The 24,436-nt window shown below is 40.7% G+C and overlaps 1 protein-coding gene across 3 annotated transcripts in view; it reads left to right on the top strand.

Annotated features, from left to right (window-relative positions):
• The first annotated feature begins 23,177 nt into the window (after positions 1-23,177).
• Positions 23,178-24,436, top strand: part of FGF14 (fibroblast growth factor 14) — a 393,310-nt gene continuing 392,051 nt past the window's right edge. Inside the window, exon 1 of one of the 3 annotated variants that reach the window (XM_050332070.1) lies at positions 23,178-23,823. In XM_050332070.1, coding sequence (XP_050188027.1) covers positions 23,616-23,823 — 208 coding nt within the window. In that variant the 5' untranslated portion in view covers positions 23,178-23,615. The remainder of the gene's footprint in view (positions 23,824-24,436) is intronic. The other 2 variants (XM_050332068.1, XM_050332073.1) reach the window with 2 other exon arrangements.

Below are 24,436 nucleotides of genomic sequence, written 5' to 3'. Positions count from 1 at the left end.
CAGTGGAAAGATAATCCCTCAAGAAGACCAGAGGGAAGGTAAGTTTGAAATAGAACTGAGTACTAAGGGCTTTCTGGATTTACCGCTGAGCTCAAAATTTTCTAAAGGAACCGTTGCACAGTAATATATATTTTAATATTTTAAAAATTAAAACTTGATTCTACATCTTGTGATTTCCAGGAAGATGAACAAGAGGAAAATTTTGCAGCTCAGGGAATGCTGAATATTTTTGGTTGCTCTTGTATAGGTCCCCTCTGGGCCAGAACCAGACACAGAGAAGCCCCTGCACTAAAGCAAGGAGAGGATAGAGAAGAGAAGAATAGCATTCTTTAGTAAGACAAGAATAGAGCATAGACAGAAAAAAGTAGAGTTTCTGACCTACCTTTTCTTCTGTAAGATACCAGATTGGTAAACAGTAAGTGTAGCTTGTCTCCCTGGCAGTAGCTGAAGGCCAAAGATAGCACATCGACCTTCTCCTGGGTCTGCTGGGACTGGAGTAACCTTCAGGGTCGGGCTTGTCAGATTTGCTGATATCACTGGAGATTGTCTCCATGGCTAAAATACAGGCTGCTGTCATACATCTTTTTGCTGCTTATCAAAGTGACCATGAAGGAAAAAAAATCAATTTAGTTTCTCTGAAGCAGAACTGCACAAAATTCGTGTGGTTGGAAAAATGTGAGGCTAAATGGTGTTATGATTTGTCATAAGAGTAAATATATTTAGTTATACAGTCCAGTTGTCTACCAGTTTTCAGGTTCTCACATAATAAAGAGAAACTCAATTTATGTGAATGGCTATAGGGTCAGGAGGTTGACAGAGCCTGCAACAGGTGCTTCTGGAGAATGGGGTAAACCAGAAAGAATCAGGAATAATAGTGCTATACAGACTGGAAACTTTCTGAGGGAAACCTTATACTTTATAGGAGCATATTCAATAAGCTCAGAACACTGAAGTCATACTGGAAAGAACTCTATTTCTGAGAAATCCCATGTGTTATCTAGGTGCAGCTTAGTCACAACCAGTTCACAACAGTGTTTCAGCTCTTAGCATCCACTGCTGGATAACTTCTCCACAATATTAATTACCTGGGTTACTTTATTCCTTAGATATTCCCAGAGAAGTTGTGAATATCCCAACTCTAGAAGTGTTCTAGGTCAGGCTGGATGGGACCTTGAGCACCAGATCTACTCGAAGGTGTTCCAGCCCATGGCAGTGGGGTTGCACTTGATTTCTGTAGGTTCTTTACAACCCAGACCATTCTATGATTCTACAATTCTATGACTTCTGCTTTTACCTTCTCAAGTAAAGTCAGAATACACTTATAACACATCAGCTTCAAATTTAAATGGCAGAGGCAATTCTATCATTTTGCTTTGTCTTGTTTTTATTTGCTATCAGAGATCAGATCCTTTCAAGGTGATAAGTTTGCATTCTGATCCATCCATTAGGACTGAAAACATCATCAGAAATGCAAAATCCTGAGGAGCTATACTCCCCTACTCTTTTGGTAGAAAGAATACTGATTCTTCTAAAAGAGAAAAAAACCCCACCACAGTTGTGGGGTTTTTTGGCAGTTGATTGCAGGAAAGATTTTTATGTGTGCAAAAATCAGTTAAGGACCTAATTTCCATAGGTATATGATAGAAATGAAGTCTCTAACTAGCATTTGTATATTATGAAACTTTACTCTTCAGTGAAAATTCGGTTATTCAATTTGCCATCATAAATGAACAATTTTCTTGATCTACTTAGGCCAACATACTGTACTGCAACCTGAAATGATTGTAAACTATATATATGGCTATTTTATTGCCAACATAATACACTTTTTAAAATCTGGAAATAGTCTTTTCGCTTAGCTGTTGCTGATTATTAAAGAAGAGAAACATGTTCTTTACATTTCATATAGGTGTTCATTTGTTGATGATAAACATATCCTGAAACACCTATCATAAATGGTTGTCTTTAATTTCTTTTTTTCCTTTTCTGGAGTAACAATGCCTGATGACTTTCTGTGTTTTTCCTGAAGCTAAAATATAGATGGCTCCAAATTAGCTTGCTTCAGTTATTACATACATTTAAAAATATTTTACTCTATTCTGATATAACTGGTTACTAATAAAACCGTACTTTCAAAAATTATCTTGAGAAATATCTCTAGCAACATAAACCTGCTTTTCTTCAAACCATTTGGAAATGATATATTTTGGACACATCAGAACTTTTTTGAACCTTACATCTAAATTTTAAGTTGCCTAATTCATCAGGGAGTTAAAGATGTATCCCTGTAAGTAGGTGCACTTTACAGGTTTCAAATGTGTTTTCAGAACTACCTCTGGTGAAATCTTTGCTACCAAATGTGGCATGTATTCAGATTTTTTCTTCCTTTGGATCTGAGCCTCACTCTAAGAAGAGTGAGGCAGTCAGAATATTTCTTCTGTTTGATTTCCTCCTTGTCCTGTCCTTGAATCTTAAAATATTGTAATTTCTTTTCAGAGAAGTTGTAATAGGTCCACAATGACATGTAGCAGCCAAATAGTTCACTTCTGTTTCTTTTTAAAATATAATATACAAACATCCTAACTCTCCACTTTAATAATAATAACAGATGGAATTTCTTCTCCCCCACTACCCCTAATGTTTTCAAGAAATCTTTTTCCAGAACTCAGAAACTAATTTTTTTTTTTTTTGCTTACTCAATGGCCATCTTCATCACTTTTCTGTCAGCTTTCAGTGTTACGCTGTCCTTAGAGATATCAGCATCACCCTTGATCAAGGTGATATTCCTCCTTGATCAAGGAAAAGAGAAGGAGTATTAAAGTGAAGGGGGAGATTCAATATTGCCTTTGCACATAGGAGCAACACACCACTGTAATAGTTCTACTTCTGCAATAGCTGTACTTCTGTGCTGCAGCAATGTGCTGGACTACCATAGCAGCTCTGCTATCCTCACTTCCAGAGGAAGAGTCATAAAATGAAATTGCTAAAAATAACTCTTAAGATGAGAAGCTGGTCCTATTCAGCTTGTAAAACGGAGGCTGAGATAAGATCTACTCATACATGTAGGGGAAAAAAGGATCTTTACAAGTGTATAGTTCTGGCTTTTAGGAAAGAAAGTAAAACTGGAAGCCTTTTCAGTCTTACATAACATGAGACAACCAGATCCAATGAGCAGAAGTCAGGCAAATTCACCTTGACATATGATGCAGTTTTCTAACAGGGAAGATGACAAATTAACACTGATTTTGGAGGGCGGTGCAGTCACTATAATTGGAAGGTGACGTTAGTTGCTGTCCTAAAGATAGGATTTGATCCAGCTTCTGAGAGCCTGAATACTGAACAGGCAGGTACCTAAGTAAACCTAAGTGGTTGTGGTCCTTCTTGCCTTGGATCTTGTGGCTCTAAATACCACTCTGCCATCCACTTTCAGCCACACATTACTAGGGTGAGGAAGATGAGACAGTCTTGTCTGTGCAGAGCCACAGTACTAGCAGCTCTGCAATAAACGACTGTAATCTGCTACCAAGGCTCCTGATTTCAATGAGAAAAACAACTGGCCAATTTTTCTTTTCTTTGTCCCTCATTGTAAGATATCAGACTTTGACTGTAGCTGGATGCAGGACAGCAGAGGGACTGGTGCTCTGAAATGCACCTGTCAACAGACTGATGATTGACATTTACTCAAAGTCCAGTTGAACATCAAATTTGGGAGGATAAAGAAATGTTTCTGGGTAGAAAAATATACCCATACTGGAAGGAGTCATGACACTTTTTGCCATTTAAGGAAAAAAAACCAAAACAGGTCCTTTCTGTTGTAGTAAATTCCCATCACAGTAGACTGATGCCTCAGTCTTGTCTGTTCCCAACCTGCAGAACAGAAAGCATTTAGTTGCTTGAGGATTGAAATATTTAAGTCTAATTAAAGTCATTGTGTTCAGTACAGGAATGAGTGGGTGACATTTACAAGTCTTTAATATATGAGAAGTCAGTTTAAGTAATTTAACAGTCATCTCTGGCCTCTGAAGATGACATACTCCATGAAATGATGAAATCACTACTTCTCTTAATTGATCTCCCTTATGAATACAGCATCACATTGAGCTATCAAGTGTCATTTTTTAACCCAAAGCTTTCTGCAGACTTAGGGTCTTTTGGGCCCTTCCTAGCCCCATCTCCTTCCAGTTTCAGCTATTACATATGCACTCTGCCAGCATCGACAGGCAGCCTACTTCTACCTTCCCTAGTTCATCTCTCCTTCCTTGTGGGGGAATCTGTGGGTCTCTCAGCCAGGAGCTGGCACACCAAGCCACACACAGCTTCCATAATATCTGGAAAGTAGCACATGAGATCCCAGAATCACCCTCCAGAGCTTGGAGCTGGTGCCTCCACCAGGAGCCAACAGGTTTAGACTTGTAGCTATCACCAGCAGAAAGGTGTCACAGCCTATGGGACTTACTAACTAAGTTTGCCTATGATATTAAATTGGGAGGAGCTGTTGACTCCCTCTAAGGCAGAGAGGCCCTGCTGAGAGACCTGCAGAGAGGGCTGGGCCATCACTAGCTATATAAAGTTTAACAAAACAAGTGCCAGATTTTGTACCCGGAATGGGGCAACTCTGGATGTAAGTACGTATTAGAGATTGTCCAAAGGAGAGCTATGAAGACAACGAAGTCTACAGGGGAAGCCACATGAGGAGTGGCTGAGGTCACTTGGTGTGTTTGGCCTGGAGGAGACTGAGGGGAGATCTCATTGCAGTGACAACTTCCTTGTGAGGGGAAGAGGAGGGGCAGGCACTGATCTCTTCTCGGAGGTGACCAGCGACAGGACCCAAGGGAATGGCCTGAAGTTGTGTCAGGGGAGGTTTAGGTTGGATTTTAGAAAAAGGTTCTTCACCCAGAGGGTGGTTGGGCACTGGAACAGGCTCCCCAGGGAAGTGGTCACAGCACCAAGCCTGACAGAGTTCAAGAAGTGTTTTGACAATGCTCTCAGGCACATGGTGTGATTCTTGGGGATGGTCCTGTGTAGGGTCAGAGTTGGATTTAAATTATCCTTGTGAGTTCCTTCCAGCTCAGAATATTCTATGATTCTATGAAAAGCAGGAAAAGCCCAGTAGCTAATAGGCTCTGGATGCCTATACACATGGTTCCAAGATATGGAGCTTTCAGAAACTATAAATACATTCAAAGGGTAAAGATACATGGAGATGCAAGCAAACAAAGGAACAGTCCTTCTCACACAGGGTAGAGGTGTCCAGCACTTCTAACATGTCTGTATCAGAAAATGAAACAATCTGTAATGAGGTCTGCTTTACCACTTCTCCCCAGAACTAGTACAGTTGTCCAACACCTCATATTCACTTCTCTCAGGACTTGCTCCACCTGGATGATCCACACCCTCACCTTGGGGCATCCCTTTTCCCAGAAGACCAAAATTTCACCACTTGCTTTTGGTCATGCCTTCAAAATCTGATTCCAAGCTCTTACAAAATTCTTTTTTGAATAGACTTTGCAGGCAGGGAAAAAAAAAAAAAAAAGACATATTGAAATTAAAAAACAATTCCTCATATACAATTACACTAATCATGATATCCAGAAACTTCACTCCCTGCCCAAGACTCCTTTGAGCTAGACAGTGTAGAACACAGAATAAAATACTGTCGTGTCACAGACAGTAAAATTCTTTAAGTATTAGTTTAAAAAAAACAGGAAGTCTGGTAGAAAGTGTTTTATATTCAATTTGTGTTCCACAAACAGAATAAAGAAAGTACAAAGAGTGAACAGTCAGGTGGGTTCCTTGATCCCTTGGAAATCAGCTGATCATTCCACTGCATCCTGAAAGCACCGAACATACATACCATGTGATGTGGCAAACTGTTGTTTTACAATGGGAGTTTTAAAGTACTTACTATGAAAAGTTCTGTGGACGGAGAGTCTGTGCAAGCAGAACACAGTATGTCTAACTGATGTGCAAAAATCTGCAGAAATTGGAGGTATTTGGCCTGGCAGGTGCCTACATATCCTTTAGAGTTAATGGAGCTGGGTAGGTGTCTCTGAAGACAGTAGAAGGGAGATGCAGCCTCACTAAGTCAGACCTTTATTTTTCTTCATTAATTGCACATAGAATTAAATGTTACATGACTTTGTCTATTCAGAATCCACTCTGTGAAGTCCTCTTTGAAGATGTCAGCCTAATAAAGCATGACCAGCTTTAAAAAAAAAAAAAAATTATAATCGGTGTCCCACTTTCCTATCATGTAGATACTAATAGAGCAAATGCTTGCTCCAGAGTGGGACAGCCTTGGTTCCATACCCTCATAGACCCAGGGAAGTTTGTCTCCGTCTTTTCCAGGAAAATCTCCTAGCAGGCTCTGGTGTACTAAGGGGAGAAAATGTCTACTCTTTCTTCTAAAGTGAAAAGGTTACAGATTACTAGGTGAAAAAGCACAAGCATGAGATTTCTTACCTTGAACACTGTCATCCAGGGATTTCTAGTGTGAATTCTGTCATTTTTCATACATTTTCCCTCCTCTTTTCCTGGAAATAACACAGATATGTCATGTGATCAAGACTTCTCTGTTTCCAAGTTGCAAGAAATAGCTTAATAAGTGTTTGTGTGGTCAGCCACATAAAAAGTTGCCAATAGATATTACTGGATTATGACACCGGGGTGGAGGAGGGCATAATATATGTAATATAAATAGTAAAAACTTTAATGTAACCCCTGAGTTTTAGCTACTAACAGAGGTAGACAACTTACCCCATGGGGACTGCTGTTCTTTGCTTGTAGTGATGTGCTATCTTCGTTTATCAGCTGGTTTTCTTCAAGTCTTTCCAATTATTAGTAATAGAAGTACGTATCTATCATAATGATCTGAGGCTTTTATAAAACTACATTTTCCACAGCAATTCAGTGATGAACAAGATGAAGCAGAGAACCAGAGCAAAAAGTTTTCGCAAGGGAGAAAAATACAACTATTACTTTAAGATTTTAGGTGAGGGGGGTCCTTTCTCCCTTCCTTCTCCTCCTGTCAAAAATAAAAGCCAGCTTTTCGTAAAAGCACCCTGTGTGTGGGTTTGTGTAAATGAGCTCTATAGGGCTACATGGACATGGATGGAGAAAGAGTTACTGAGAAAAGCCCTCCTAAAGTAGGCGATGGAATGGAGAGGCAGAGTGTGAGGGTCTCCCAAGAGCTGAAAAACTCCCTTGACCAATCTTATCCAAGCCCACGAGGATGGATAAACTCATAACATCACAAGTCAGTTGAATTTGAGAGTGATTGCCCATGGGCACCAGCCTCAGCAGTGGGTGAGGTGTCTCAGAGGAAGAACCTCGGAGGGTGCCTCAGCCCTTGGAGGGAGTATGTGGCCAGGGCAGCTGATGGTTAATTGTAACAGCCTGGCTCTATTAAGAGTAATGGCTTCAGTAATAAAAAGTCTCCTAGCAGATACTGGTTGTGGTCTGTAGTGGTGGAGGAAAGAGAATTTTCAAAGTTTTGCAGCCTATTTTTTAGTAGGAATCCTTTTTTTTATTTTTTTTTTTTTTTTATTATCCCTGAAAATTACAATCTTTTTATTTTTAAGGCTGTCTTGACTACTGTTTGGGGTTTTCAGGTATTTATGATTATTCTTATCTCTTTTTTGTTTACCTTACTGGCAAAACTGTAGATACAGGAAAAAGGAAGCATCTTGTCAAAGCATTAAATGCTTATTTTCTTTTGGGGATAAATAAAATAGTATTACTTCTATTTAAAAAGAGAACATACCTGAAGAATAACCGACACTTGTTGGTTAGCTCTGTTAGGAAACAACTGAGATACCTTCTTGAGCATATTCTGATAGGAACAAATCGACACAGCTGTGGAACTACCCACATGTTATGGGTAGAAGAGGGGAGCAAATGGACTGTAAAAGCAACGGTCTTCTTTCCTTCACAAGCACTTTCTGCCTAGCAATAAGCTCAGGTTAGTCTATTAGGAAATGAATAAATAGTAAGATCACTTCAGAGGCTTTTTGTAAAATTGAGTCTTCAGCAATCCTAAATATAAATCCACATTGCTTGGTACCAATCTTGTCCTGCTCTATCTATGGTTAGAGTTTGTCTGTATATGGGAATTTAGCTACAAGATAAAATAGTCCTTTATATAAATATCTTATGAGTCAGTCCCAGCTGTAACTCCAAAGTGGTGAAGTCGTTAAGTAAATGCTGTTAAGAGAAATGTAAAATGAGCTATGATTTCTTCACAAGAAAATGCTTTTATGGCATTTAATGAAAGAAAAAAGGTTTTAAAGAGGCAGCATTGAACCCATGTCATGCTGTACAAGTGACTTTTTGAAAAGTAACAGGGTTAAAGTAAGATAGAGATATGAATCAAAATGTCTGGTATAGCTACCCTGATAGGTTTACATCAGCCACACTGGGCTATCCTATGATGCTTCAGTAATTCAAATCTTACAATCTTTTCATTATAAGAGAAATGGATCTTCTGTGAATATGAGAAATTATGTACCCTGTGCATAATGTGTTTCTGTCTGTAGATAAATCTTTGTATTATTAGCTCATCAAACCTAGTCTGTTATTTTATTATTAAAATTGGTTAAATTATTAATGTAATTTTTAATCAGTTGAATTAATGTTTATAATGGTGGCTTGTGATAACTTTGATTTCTACTTCTTCTCACTATGAATTTTAAAAAAATAGTAATTAAAAGACACACATATTTCTCATTTTTTCTTTTAATCCGTGGTATTTTCTGGAAAGATAAGCTATGCATTTTCTATTATTTTGTCACAAAACAGTAAATTGCTTTGTAGCTTCATCAAAACTGGACCGCCTGGGGAGCAAGCCAATTTCATCAGTAATTAAAAAGGTCATTCTTTTAGATTTTAAAATATACTGAGTAACATTTTTTATAGGCCATATGTTAAAATAAAACCATGTTCTGATAATTGATCACCACGTACACTGGCTTCAAGGGACTCTAATTTTTATTGTTCAGTGGTTTTATTCCACATGTGTTGCTTTACAACCAAAGGGCGTTTGCCAGCTCTGCAAATGTAAGTGGGGGAACATATGCTATGTTTCTTAAGTATATAGAGACGGCTTGGAAAACAGTCACCATCAGCAACAAATTTTGCTTCAGTTTCATTGGCTTCTTTAGATGTTCCTGGATGTTGCCACTGAATCGTCTTCTAAACTGCCAATAGCCTAAAACTGCTAACGGAGCCTTGTTCCCCTGTGGTCACATCTGCCTGCATTGCTAACAACAACAGGAAGCTTATAAGCATTTTCTTTTGATCTGAAGGCTTTACGTAACTGTCTTGGTTTCAGTGGTTAAACCACAACAATAACTAAATTGGCACTGAGAACAGATTTGTGGTCGATGGAGCTCCTGGTGCTGCTACGCTAGAAGCAGATTAAGCTCACGCTCTAAAGTCAGGAAGCATCATACAAAGGAAAGGTCTGTCTGTGCAAACCACACTGACCAGAGTCTCAAAATCTTCCTAAGCTGCCAGCACCACAGTGGTGTGGACCACTGGTCATTCAGCTGGAAGGTGGTAGGGTGAAGAAAAGGGTAACATTAATGTAAAGGAAGGGAACTAGAAAGTTTATACATCCATCCCTGTTTTTGGGCAAAAGCAGGAAACCTGAAGTCCTACCACATTTTTCAGGATAAAAAAATGAGGAACAGACCAAATTTAACACAACGTTCCCTTCTTTAGAAGTGGAAACTGGACAGCAAGTCAGGCAGAAAAGAGAAATGGCTGCAAAACCCAAGACTCCAGATCAGATGTGAAGGCAACAAGAACAGCAAAGAGGTGTGAGCACAGGCAACACCTGCGAAAACTGGCCTCTGTCCTAGGAGGGTGAGAGGCTGAGTTTGTGTGCAGGTCAGCTGCCCACTGCGTTGCGTGAGGGAGAGCACTGTGATTTACTCAGACTGACCTGCTCGGTGGCTTAATTGCACCTGGACATGCAAATGGCATCAGATGTCTCAGGAGAGAGGTGAGGAGGAGTGGTGAAGCCTACTTGGGTTAGCTGGCCACCCTCAGGCAGCAGGAAATAGATAGCAAAAGGGTATGAATCAGGAAGCGCGGGTCTCTGAGTCCAAACCACTGGGGTGCCATTTTCAAAAGCCTTTGCACTTTATGGCTGTGACACAAAATCCTTTACATGGAATATGTAATAATATTAGGAAATTCCATCAAAAGGGTAGTTAGCTTTTTTGATGAGGTTTAGATCTGGAGACAAGCACTGCCACCTCAATTGGCACCGGCCAGCTTTCTCCAGAGCACTACATCTTTGAAATGCCACTTTCAGAAAATATGATATGTGTTCCCAGAACTGTTCAGTTGGAGAGAAATGACTTCCAGTTTGTTTCTTGCGTATAAAATGAGTGTCTCTTTGGTCAGTGTCATGCCCTAGTCTAAGGGATGAGAAATGAGAGTTCAATAGCTATGTTTCTTCTAGGATGAAAACTTAGATCTTGTAAATACGGCTGCTTAAATGTAAAGCTTTAAGTTGCAAAACTCAACTAGATGATAGTAGGAAAATGTTATTTACCAGGATTAGTTAATCTGTAAATGTTTTCTGAATGTTCAAAAAATGTGTAGGTCCATGCAGCAGCTGGTGAGTAGTACTATTTCTCTCATTTGAATCCTTTCAGATGCTAGGGAAAGGATTTTTTATCTAAGAAGTTGCTCCCAGTCTCAGAAGCACGCGGTCAGACTTTGTCATGCACTGAGAAAGAAGCAGGAACAGAAGGTATCACAGTAGAGAAGTGATACATTCTAATGGATGTGAGGAAGGGCTTTCCCTTTCTACCTGCCCAAAAGACATAGGGGGAACACACAGAATAACACCAAGCTGCCATGGAAAGTGAACTGTGCACTTTAATCAGTGTGCAATGTTCTGAATGATTTTGGTCTGTGAAGAAGATATTTAATGCTTCCTTGGGACATCTCTGATTAAAAAAAACATAACTGCCACATAATAGAAACAATGTATTCTTTGTGGAGGTCTGAGGGTCATTAAGGGTCCCTGAGATTTTGGTCCTACTGCCAGGCATCCTGAGAGGAATCTTTGCAAGCTGCTTACATCCATGTAGGGGGGAAGAAAGGGTCTAACAGCAGCAGACAATGGAAAAGTAATCAAAAAATTAAATTAGATAAAATTAGTTTAAATAATGAGAAAGAATATAGAGGAGATGATCTCAGAAGCAGGTGCCCTTTTGAGAAAGTAGCTTTATTAGATTTTGATTTAATTTATTAAAGCTAGTCTGGCGGTGTCCTTTTTTAATGCTGTGCGAAACATTATCTCTTACTCCTGTTGGTGGACAACAACAAAAAGCAGTGCCTCTAGAAGTGAGTGTGGCAAAAGGGAGGAACTTTGCACTGTTTTTCATCTTCTCACTGTATTTTAGCCCTACTTGGTAGTTGATGCCTGATAAATAGGCTTACTGGAGAAAAGCACTGAAGTCTTCCAATTTTATGATAATATTTTGTGGCAGCTAACTTGGACATAACCTCAATAACACAATGAGACAGTTTTATTGCCTAAATATTGAAAAAAATTATAATTTTAGTAGCTATTTTAGTTAAAGATTTTCAGGTGTTTCCAGTGGGCTAACATGTTTTAATTTCTTATCATTTTCACATGAAATTCAGAGAGACACTGTGAGTTCTTTCTATGCCTAGATCAAGGATAATCTAAGCATTCTTGTTATCAAACCATATTTCTTACTCTTGCTTAACTCGGCTTCTTTGCAAGCATGTTTTAAGAAGGGAGAAATAGGGCCCTCATTCCTAAACCACACCCCTCACATTTACAAATAGCAATGTGCCTATACCAGCTCTGGGCACACTGCAGCAGGGGCTCTGCCTGTTTTTTCCTCCTTGGTCTCTCATCAGTTCTAATGTAATTTTATTTCTTTTTAATAAAGGAGTTACAAAGATATTTGTACATGAAGCAAACTCCAATTTCTTAACTGTGTAGAGCCTTCTACGTCACTCTCATTCCATGAGAGTTTATGAATGATGTAAAGAGAGATGAGCATAACCCGAATAGGAAAGTATTGAATCAATCTGTGCTATTTACTTTTCTCTGTGTCATTCCAATGCATTCCAGGGATAGTTAGATCTTAGGTGTTTAGATATCTAGAAAAGCCTTTTACTTCCTACAGTCTCATTCTCAGAAGATGCCCCTCCAGTCTCTACCCCTGCAGAATGCAAAGTATGGAAAGTGTTCTTTCCTGCCCAGATTCAGGCAGTCCTGAGGTGGGATTCAGAATGCATTCAGAATATATATATATATATATATATATATAAAACCAGGACATTATTTATTAAGGTCTTTAAGCTCTTTATTAAAGAGCACAACTGTTTTCTGCTTTGCCTATTTTTCCACAGCAGTATTTTCATCATTGCCATCTGTCACCTGAGTTGAATTCTTTCTAGAACTCCATTGAAACCTAATACACATTGGAACCAGGATTAATAAATATAATCAGTAACTTATTCACTCCTAAATGACTTCTGCAAGCCTTATCTTGCCATCATTCAATGCGAAAATGAACCTTACTTGAAGAACTAATATCAGAATTTCTGCAGCTACTGCAACATCTGAACCTATATTAAGTTTGATTAAGCTGATTTCCCTGTTTCTTGATTTTGCTGCTCTAGATCTGACTTCAGATAGGTAAATGGGGTTAAAGCAAATGGCATTAATTCTGTTTTTAATACTTTGTTGCTTTACCTCTAAAATGAAAACCAACACACCACTGCTTCTGAGAAGTACATTTTTTTATTTAAAACAGAGTAGCAAAATGTCTCAGATCTCTCCATAGAGGATGATTAGACCATTATTCTAAGCCATCTTCTGCTCTTAACTTGTATCCCTAATATCAGGAATAGCAGCTCCAGTGATTTGACAGCGATTCCAGATTATAAAGGATGCATGGGGGAAACAAACTTGGGCTTTGTTTTCCAATAGCACCCACATTTTAACACACCTCATTTTAATGTACTTTGTTCTACACTTCCATGACAGAAGCTACAGAGTAGTCATTTAGTGTAACATAAGTGCAAGATGTGCTGTAGATACGTTGTCAGTCTCTCTTATAATTTATTATTTACAATATGTTCTCATTCATTTGCAGTACAAAAGTACATCACTTTGTGTTTTAATTTATTAAAGAGTAGATGGTTACCTCTAAGGCCCATGCTCCAAGTACAAAGTAAAGCTTTTAACTGAAAAATTTTTGGTGATCTCTGTGCAAACTCTGTGCAGTACAAGTGCCTACTCAAAAATTAGCATGTTAATATAGCTGAAAAGCTAGTGAGTTGCCCAGATCAGACCTGAAACTAATAATTTGGCTGGGGAAAAAAAGTATGAAAAAGATATCAAAAACTCAGAGTAAATATTTTCCTTTGTGAGAAAAAAAAATAGTTTTTTAGAAAGGTGTTCTAGATTAACAGCTTGTCCAGTACTAACATCTACTAGGTATTGATAGAAGGCAACGATAAAAAGAAAGAAGTTATATATGTTTTATTTAGTACTTTTTATTCTAAGGCAAGACTGAGTTTATTTTGCCTTCATCATCTTCATTGGAGTTGCTAATTTTTTTTATTGGAATAGTAAAAATAAAATCCATTATATACTCTTTTTTCCCCAAAAAAATATACTTTAAAAAAAAAAAAAAGACTTGAAACATAATTTTTATTTATAGATAGGTCTTGGTACTTTATTCTTGCAGGAATAGAAAACATTAGATCAAATTCCTTCCAGATTAAAACCCTTCAGGCACTAGAGTGACAAAAATGTACATCAGGATACCAAATACTTTTGGAAAAACCTTGCTTTCCATTGCTCTGTGGTCACTTATTTACATCACTTGTGTAGTCACTTACAGCTAAGCAGAATAAATGGAATGTAATGAAGAATCAGAGGTTTGGTCTTACCCAATCATTTAAAAATCTCTCTATAAGTGATGACACAAGGAGGAAAGCAAGGGAGGACATGAGTTCTGTATGGTACAAATCTCTACCTTCAACTATGACAATACTGAGGAAAGCTCTGGAACTGCCAAAAGTGTCAAAGAGGGACCATCACTGATATCAATCAGGAGAACACAATGTCAGTACCTGTAGGGAAAAAACCCCAAAACACAAACCCAAAACAAAACACTAGAAAAAAGCAAAGAGGCTAACTGGAAGAAGATGTTGACTGGAAGAACAAGAACTGAAGAAGCTGTGGCCAACATTTTCAGACTGGGTATTTAAATCAACATTGCCACATAGCAATCTAAATAAATGTCCCAATTTTCAGATTTGATGTACTGTTGAAGCTTTTCTTGGCTCCAGAAAGTATGAATTCTCAGCACCTCAGAAGATCAAGCTGTTTATGTGGGTGGTGATCATAGTAGAAAGTGAAACCGATTCAGCTTAACTTGCACATGCAGAAACGAGCAAGTCCACACAGAGGGTATGTTTCATGAGTGGATGTCTGACCTACCTACTGTGTTATTCATTTTATTACCAGTATACTAAATTTTTAAATTAACCCAATTTATTTTCACTTTCCTTTCATTGGCATATCACCTGTACTTAAAAAAGGATTGGTTTCAACTTGCAGATTAGGGCTCTTAAATGTAATCTCTATTATGGAAAGCTAGTCAGTAGAGTTAGTGAAATTAATAGTGGTTTCCAGCTGATGCAAAGCTGACCTGGTGTTTTGAGGGGAGCAGAAGAATGCTGCGCTACTCTAAATTCTTGAGAGTCCATTCACTGCGATGAGGAATTCTCACTGACTACCTTGGGAACACAGGCAGCTATCTCACACATAGAAATATATAGATTATGGTAAATAGACATAGACCTCTTATATTTAGGTATTTTAAACTGGGAACAGAAATCCGCTTGGTATGGCTACCATCAGGCATAAAAATTCCAATTCAGTCTTGAGTCGTCTCTGTATGCATCTACTGTAGAATTATTGCATTCCTAGATGCAAAAAAATTGTCCTATTACAGCTGTCTTCAGTGCTCATATGTTAATAAGCTTTCAGAACTAGAGCATATAGAAAACTTACACAGTGGAAAGCACAGCTTTGGAGACAAAGAATGGGTAGTTTTCCTGTTGTAGTCTTTAACAACAAAAGATTTTTCTTTACTTAGGTAGGAAGAAAAAGCAAAATTAAGTCACCTGGGGGGACAGATTTCCAAATCTCAGTCTTGTCCCAATGGCTCAGCAAAATTGCCTACCAAGGTACTCTTGGGCAAGTCTTTGGTCCTTTTATGGTCGGGGGAAAAAGAAAAGGCGAATAAGCATCTTTGCTCTTCTTGATCAGTTCAAGCTGTGGAAATGGTTAGTGATAAAATCTGGCAGGTAGAGAGCTCTCAATGAAAAAAAAACACAAACCAAACAACAGCTCTTGACACTGGTCTCTGCTTGCTAAGCTCTTTAATTCCTTTAACTGTTTTGGGTGGTTTTTTGGTCTTACTTACCTGATTTATTCACAAATTATTGTTTCCTAGTATTTGAAATACACATAACAGGAAAAAGATAATGTTCTAATCAACTACCTTAGCATTATGATCTTGGATCAAGTCCTTATATGTGTAATGGTAGGGCTGCAGCTCCTAACACTAGACACGAATAAAGCAGAGAATAATACTGTCAACAACTCCTTCCAGCAAGCAGTTTAGTGGACAGTTCTTTTACTTTTTGTCCTAACACTCATGAAAATTCAGGCATAGAAATTTATAGTCTTTCTTTATGCTGATTATGCCAGGAAGGTTGGCGTTAGAGACTGTGCTGGGAATGGGACAAAAAGAACTCCTTTTTTGCCTTGCAGTGAAAAATTTTTATGGAGGATTCACAATTTCTATGATTCTCACTCCTAAATGAGAGAGCTCCACCAGCTCTCCAGTAGAGTTCTGCATTTGTAAATGATGTTGGCTAAAGGTATTAGTCTTTGTCATGACCTAGGAAATGAAATGGAAGGCTTCTTACTTCCTTCCTCAGTTATGTTTAATCCCATGTTTTCCTTTGCCCATTGATATTTCATCCATCTGCCTATGCTTCACACAGCTCTCCCTTCCCTCACATCTGTAGACAGTAGTGTTGCGACCATATCCCTTTAGGGTTCACACTGAGAAATTCAGTCACATGATTCTCCATCAGACTACTTAAATGGGCTTCTCATTTATACTTATCTTAGGACAACCTACATGTTTCTGTGGTGTGCCAGGAATCAATAAAAACAACAACCCACAACCAAAAGTAGGACCAGCTCTCTCCTCATCTTGACATGTTTGTGGACATGATCAGAAGGAAAATGCCTGAATCTACTGTAGAGTTCAAAGACCACCAGATAGGTGGAGAAATGTAATGCCTGGCCCATGTATGCCTTCCTTATATTGGACTGACATAGTGATTAGATAATCACTCTATGCTGAAGAGAGCCCCTTGCTTTCAGGTCTCTAACTCTGACTGCTGGTTAATTTTGCAGCTAGGCTGGATTCAGTTCTCTGAATAACCAATGGAAGATAAAGATACTCAGATAGGGCAGACTGTATGTCTTTCATGGCCAAGTGTCTAATTTTTCAGAAAGATCAGTTTCTATGTCAGCCAACTCTGCAGGAGAGTTGACTTCTACGATTTCTTAATTACCTATTTGAAGGGTACTCTTTGTCTCCTGTTAGTTTGATATCACTGGCTGAGTTCGATGCACTGCGTAATCAAGTCAAGTCTGGAAATAATTTATTCTAAGGGAAAACACATATAATTGATTTAGGATTTGAATGGATTTTTTTCCTTTAGGGGACTCTGATTTCCTCCTGTGGATGATGATTATTGTTTCAGAGAACATATGTATTGACATGAAAACATTGCAGATTAAAGCACTTCAGGAAAAAAGTCCCCTGTGTCCAGCAGGTACATGTCTGCAAATTCCCCTGCTCTGCTTTGATGGTAAACAGATTTATTCCGGTTTTTGGTGATCCATTCTCATATTCACAGTTCTGCATTGTCCACACAATTCACTGGGATGCGTTTAAGTAGCCTGGCAGCCACCTTCAAGGCCCACCGCTTTAATTGGTGCAGCTGCTGCCTTAGGGGGCTTTGCTCAATGTGCCAAGCAAATATTAACAGTCCACAAATGTGTTCAAGCTTGTCACTACTGTGCTTCTCTCTGTCTTGTCAGGAACCAAGTCTCTGCTTTCTGTATCAATTACACTCATTTAGATCAATGTATACTCTATGCTTCCTTGTTGGATCATAGAACGAAGTTCGAGGTATCATGCTTTCCTTATGCTTTCATCAGTGTTTGCTGTTTATCAGTTCTAAGATTCTTTCAGAGACTTTGTTACTTCCATTGCTCAGGTAACTGAAAAAACCACCACTGTATCTTGTCCTTTCCTAATAGTTTGATTTCTTTACATCTTTCGAATGCAGTAAACTGAGACACAAAAGCTCTGCTGAAGCAGATTTATTTTCTTCCTCTTAACCACTTAAAGCATTTTGCTGTTCTTCACTGACATAGTTTTTAATTTGGCCACAGAGCTGTAACACAAATGTTTTGCCCTTTAAGAACTATGAAAGGTTCACTAGTCAGTCTTCATAGCAATTACACATATCTGAAATTAAATCAAGCAACTACAGATACAAACCACTGTATCACCTAAGCAACTTAAACTAAGCTATTTTAAGTCTTTCCTATGTCCTAAAATGTGCAATATTTGCTTAGTTTCCCAGTTAATTGCTTTTTCAGTGCCATTGCCCTTAAGTCCATGAGACATTTCTTGCAGTATATTTGTTTTATCTTAGCTTTACCTGCTTCCTCAATGTTTTTATATTTCCCAAATTACTACCCTCTGCCCTCTACTACATGATCTTGCGCTTTATGAAATTTCTATTATTGAAGGAAAAGAAGCTCAATCTGCCTTTGAAAGCAGAACCTGGACCAGGTTTGTTTAAAAATTAATTCCTTCTGCTCTAGTACACATAGCTGTATTTTGTTTGTATGACCACAACAATCTCAGATTTCCTACACATTATGGTCTCTGCAATGACAGATTTGTGTTTCCACAGAGCAAACCACTAAAGTATTAGTCTCGCAGTTTAAACAGCGATGCTGCCCAGCCTTCTGCCATAGCTGGAGAGCTTTACAGCTGCTTGTATGTCACAGAGTAGCCAGGGCTCTGTTCTACAAAGTTTTGGTCCATTGTGTTGAAGCCAGCAGGTGTTGGTACTGCCCCCAGCAGCACAGTCTGGACATGTCTGCAGGAGGAAAAGCTCAGTCTGTAAATCCCTTTCCTGTCTATAACCCCTGCCAGTGTCTTAAAGGCAGTCACTGCCTTCTAAGTGGCACCACAACATGGTCGGACGTGTCTGCCCCATGTCTGATTGACGGAATTTTATTAGGCTTCCTGAAGACAAATGCTACACGCAAACCTGCATGGGTCCCTACTCTGTCATATGTTACTCCATTTGCTGGCTCTGTGCTCTGCCAGATCATTTTAATTTAGCCTCTCCCTTGGGAAAAGCAGGGGTGATACACACTGGAGTGGACTACTATGTGTTTATGGCTACTGGACATTACATTTGCCAGGGAATATGTTCATACAGTTAAGGCATGCAGGAACATTTCTGTGTTACTGTGAACATGACTCGAGATTTTTACATACTGATGGATGGATTAAATTTTGGTTAATGTGAGACAATATCTGATCTGTCTCATTCTGGCTACTTCCAAGTTAGAACTTCTATTCTTTCCTGCAAAGGTAAATTTAGTCTAGGCATAGTCTATATGTTTTATTGGACCCAGTATGCTGAGGTCTTGACCTTTGACTAAAGATCCTCTTTGGCATTGCTACATTAAAACAAACAATTTTCTCAGTAAAGAAAACTTGGCAACTACTTGTAAAGCTTCTCATTGTGCATCCAGTCCAAAACAGGGTAATAGGCCAGGGTTTCTGAATGTCAGACCATTTTATGTATCACCAGATCCACATCAAATTCATATCCCACCCACCACCCAGTTACTCTCTCATAAAACCTTACTATACTCTATGGAGACAATAGGATTCCTTCTACAATTGCTCCTGAATATCAGGACCTTCGGCCTCTACTGAGCAGGCAGCTCAAGATCCTTTTTCTCCCATTCAGTTAGCTCTTCCTTTCCCACAGAATGAATGCAGTCATGAGATACTAGGCTGGTAGGATAGACAATGGAGTACAGCGCTCTGGAACATGACTTGCCTTAGTAAGGCAAAATCATCCCAGGACCTCAGTGTATGTTCACCTTTACCCACTGTAATCAACCAGGTATCACCTGTACAGGGTGATGTATTCTTCACCCGACTTGCCTCAGGAATTCCCTGCAACTCTTTCATTATCTTGAAACAACAGGAAAATCCTGATATTAACTTCTTTTTATATATATGTAGCTATGGATTTGGCTGATATTTGCTTGTGAGAATATGGTCTATTCCCCATTGTATCCCTTCCTTTTTCAGGTAAGAAATGTCACCTTTCTAGTCTTACAGAAATTGGTACTGGGCTGGAACTGGTGGATCAGCATGTTCAAATTTGAAAGATCATTTGATGCTCAAACTCATACTCTTCATTCACTCAGGGTAAGTGCACCTGTATGCTGAATCAAGGGAGAATGACAATCCATCCTTCTTCCCTTTCCCAGTAGGAGCAAGGTGACATTTCAAAAAGGCTCAATCCCTTTATCTCCATTGCTCTTTGTACTTGGGAACCTCTTTCTGATGTTCTCTCTGTGGAATAGTCAAAAAAATCTGCAATGAAGTTTAATGAAGAGCTCAACCTCATCTACTTCTCTAGACACTACCCCCAGCACAGAAGAGGAAGAGGCATACAGAATTAGCTGTCTCCAAAGACAGCAAGAGTCTACAGGTATAAATATTTAGTTTGTGACAGAGCTTGTAGGTAAGATGCCTAAACTGAACTGTCTGTGTCTGTGTAAAGCCATGAGCTGAGTATCTAAGCTCCAGTACAATCAATAGGGATTTAGAAGTTCTATACAATTGCTTACACACAGGTAGCAGTTGCTGTCCTTTCAGGATACTCTAGGATACACGGTGTGGTCTCCACCTGCAGCTACCTAAGGGCCTAGGCTAGAATCATATCTTCCATGCCTTATGTTGCGAGATATCCCAGGACCATCTCAGATGGCTCTAGGTGTCTAAATTTCAGCAGCCAAACCAAGTTCCAGATCTTTATGGACCATAATGGATATAACCATCTAGTTGGCTAGTAGAAATCTAGAGTTATTGTTCTTCAGACTCAGTCTCACTAAAAGGCAGCTTAATCTTTGTATTTTCTAGACTATGGGAACTGTGTAGGCTCTTTTCTAGAAGACAGAGAATTTTAAGGTTGATGTGTAAACAACTAACCTCGTCTAATTTACTTTTGCAATCAATGTATACCAAAACTTTGGGCTGAAGAGGTCTACTCAATTTTTATGTGCATATCCCTCTTCAAGTAAAGTTGTCTTATTCAATGGTCCTAAAACATATAAGAGCCCTTGAGGAAATGTTTCCTTCTCCTTGTCCAGGTCATTGTTTTAATCTGATGGCTTGCACATTGAACACAGTAAAGTATGAGATTTATTTTTGTTCATAAATCTTCCCACTGTCAAAAAACGCTTACACCCAGTTCAGTGTCAGTTAATGATAGGCCAATTTTAAATCAATTAAGGTATTGAAAATGTTAAGTTATACTTTGGCTAAACAGGTCTAAATATATGTTTTAGACTCTTCTAAGGTTTTTATACATATTTCACCTGAGAAGAAAAGACTTCCTCTGTTGGTTTTTTTGTTGTGGGTTTCTGTTTGTTTGTTTGTTTGTTTGTTTGTTTGTTTGTTTTCACATTATGTCAACTCTTCTTTCAAAAGGCTTTGACTTTGCATAAAGAGGAATTTTGAATAAATTCTTGCTCTTGCTCAGGTATTTCTTTGCAGGCCTGCTTGTCTCGTGTTTTCAGAACTTCTTGAAGGACATTAAGTTACCAGACAGGCAAGGTGTATATTTTCTTTCTCTGTTGAAATACGAGGTTTCTGCCTCTAATTCTAGTAAACCTTAAATCATATTATTACCCTCAGAACCAGCCCCTTTCAGTTTTGTAGCCACAATTCCTGATAACTGAATGATGGTGAGATGGTAAAGAGAAGTTTTACTTTCATTTAGAAAGTAGGAAGTTCCATGCTAGCCTGAGGGAGGTACATAAACCAATTACTTGGGTGGGAAGCTTGTAAATGACTTTTTGTTTTCTACAGATCACAGACTGTTTCCAGCTATATATTGTTGGCTCTTGTGGTCAAGAGAAGATAAACACAGATCTGAGATATTTTGGGAATACTCTAGATCAATTTTATGCTTGTAGGGAGTCGTGACATATGAGCTCCCGTGAATAGCACTAGGGCTGTTGTGAACTCCCAGCCAGCTGGCTGCAAGGTGGCTGAGCCAGCTTGTCTTCCCAGCAGCCTGTGGAACGTCTGCATAACAGGAAGGGCAGTCCTCAACAGGTAGCACAGCCAAGGGGATGGAACAAGAGACCAGCCACTTCTTAGCATTAGGAAGTATCATCTCTGCGACCTTTGCCTCACTCTTTCTAACTTTTCTTACACTTTATCAAGTTTGGCTTCTTTTTATTTTTAAAAACTTGGGTGCTGAGAGGTAAGAACTCTTCAAAGTTCTGGAAATTCCATAGGCCACTTCTCATGATGTAGCACTTCATTCCTGTGTGTCATGCTTCATCTCCATAAAACAGGGTGATGATGTTTAAATATCATGTAGATGAGGATCTGGTAGCCAAGCAGCTCATCTATATGTGTAAATCCAGAATATTGCTGAAATTAAAACTATTGGAAAATTTCTGTTTCCCAGTGCTTTTTTTTTTGTATGCTGACCAACCATTTACTGTAAGTGTTTATCAAAAACTGGTAAGCAAACAGACATCCTAGTAGAGCAGAAAAAGCACACATACAAACCTCTGCTTTTTTCATATTTTAGTTTTACACTTTCTTAAGCAATGGCAGCTTCCATGGCTTCAGGAGAAAACACCAACATCTGATCATGTTTAAATGAATGTGAATATTAATAGAATATTAATTCCACCTTCTTCTCCTCAGCAGTTCCTTTCTATTACTACCTCATCATATCTTCCCTCATTTATTCATGCTCCCTTTCCTGTCTTCCACCATCTTCCAGTATCCACACAGAGAATCTAGAGGGGAGAGGGAGAACATGGGCATCAGCTTCCAGCTCTTCCAGTGCTACCACTGCCATGTGTGAGGGCAGCCGCTCGGGGCAGTCCTCAGGCAGAGGCTGGGAGGACTGGTGAAAGGGCAGTGCTCCTTGGGTGGGCCTACGGAGAGCAATGACTGGCACTATTCAGGATCTGGTCCGTCTGCCCGCGGACCTGTCAGCTCGGCTGTGCAGCACGTGCTTTGTGGGGCTATCTCAGTGCTGCCTCTCTGGGTATTTGTGGTACTTGGGAATCCCAGTCCCGGTCCAGGACTCCACCGTTCATGGCATTATCCCGCCATGACACAAACGGTGCTTGCCTCTGCTGGGGCAAACCCCAAACCTCACCAGTACACTCCTTAGGTCTGATGACAGCAGGGACAGCATTCAGAAAGAAACACCCCTCTCAGGTTCATTTATTCAGCTCACGACTGCGTTGGTCATCCGTGCCCGCTGAGACCACGGCATGGCCAAGACGGGCAAGAGCCAGACTTGGGGGAGGGACAGGTGTCCGGGACCAGGGCACTTCGGGGGCGGGCTGCGCGTCCCGCGGCCGGCCCCGGGGCAACGCTGCCGTGCTGCCCGCGGGCGGTGCCGGGCCGGGCCGGGCCGCACGTGGGTCCGTGACGGCGGTCGGGGCCGGCGGGGCTCGGCGGCTCCTCCTCCCCCGGCGCCCGCCGGCGACTGGGCGCCGAGGCTGCGGCGGGCGGCGCGGGGCGGGGGTGCTGCCTCCTGCGCGGCGGAGCGGGGCGGTGCGGGGCGGTGCGGGGCGGTGCGGGGCGCAGCGGCAGCGGGGCCGGCAGGCGAGCGGCCCGCGCGGGCGAGGGCGGGCGGCGTCGCGGGGCGGCGGCGGGGGCTGCGGGGCATCGGCGGGGGCTGCGGGCGGGGTCCGCGCCCGCGGCCGGCAGCGCTCTCTGCGCCTCAGCTGGGCTTCGCCGGGTGCTGGCGGTGCGCTCTCCCGCCGCGGGGCTGCACAATGGCAGTCGTTCAGTAGGATGGATCCTGCCGTGGCTTTTGTTCTGCAGATCCACCCATCCTCCTAGCAGTCAAGTACCAGGCTATGGTTTTCTCTCTGGGGATCTGTCTTCCGCGTTTTGCCGGTGTCTCCGATGAGGTTTTGGCCTCGGCTGGGATTTCACTACCTTACTTTTCGTTTGGCTTCATGCTGAAAAAAGGGATTTCTTACATTTGCTCTCCACGCTTTTGGTTATAATCCGGTGTTGGTCTAGGGGGAATAACCATTCAGCCTGGCTGAAAAAAAAGCATCCGTTGAAAAGTCTCAAAGAAATATACCACGTGAGGAAAAAAAACTGGGAGAAGAACGGAATATAATCGCTTTTTCTATGATAAAACTGGTGCCCCTCTTCAGGAGAACTGGTCTCAATTTATTATTATGCAACCACAAGGATCTCTTCTTTCTCAGGGTGTATAAGCTGCTGGATTGCTTTTCGCCCAAATCAATGTGGTTTCTTTGGAACATTTTCAGCAAAGGATCGCATATGCTGCAGTGTCTTTGTGGCAAGAGTCTTAAGAAAAACAAGAACCCAACTGGTAAGCAATCCATTGCAATGCGTTGTTTTTATTCTATGCTAACCTGTCTGTTGCTCGCCGAGGTAGATCTGCAATCCTGATGAGGGGAGAAGGGGGGTTATATAGAGGCCAGCACGGACATGCATGTGCGTACGTGTATGAATAAGCAAGGAGCGGTTTGGATTTTAGCTTCAGCCACTGTCACCACCGAAAACGGGAAAACAAAAAATAATCAAAGGCGACCCTAGCCCAGCAGGCATCTCCTAGTTCCTATGTGCTATTTCCAAGGTGGAAACTTTTATGTCACAACCCTTATTGAGGGGAAGCCTATAGAGCCCTCCACTCCCGACCGCGATGCAAGCCCCCCAGTCAGTTTTGGAAAGAGGAGACTGGCTCTCTTGTGCTGGTGTCAGCCGGCCCTGCCTGCGGTGGGCGAGTGCGCCGGGGCTCGGGTCCTGCACAGCACTTTCTGAATAGCTTGCAGTATGTCACCCCACACGCACACACACCCACCCACCGCCTCGCTCTGCTTTCTAAAGTCAAGCCTGACACCCCCCGCCCCCGGCCTGGGGGCTCTACCTTATCACTCGCCCTCCGGCACTCTAGGCCGGGAGGGTGGAGGGGAGTGAGTGAT

Source organism: Myiozetetes cayanensis, unplaced genomic scaffold (genome assembly GCF_022539395.1).
Source record: "Myiozetetes cayanensis isolate MyiCay16 unplaced genomic scaffold, myiCay2020 scf5-8, whole genome shotgun sequence".
NCBI lineage: Eukaryota > Metazoa > Chordata > Aves > Passeriformes > Tyrannidae > Myiozetetes > Myiozetetes cayanensis.
The sequence above is the reverse complement of the archived record's forward strand: the minus strand, read 5'-3'. Positions and strand labels throughout refer to the sequence as shown.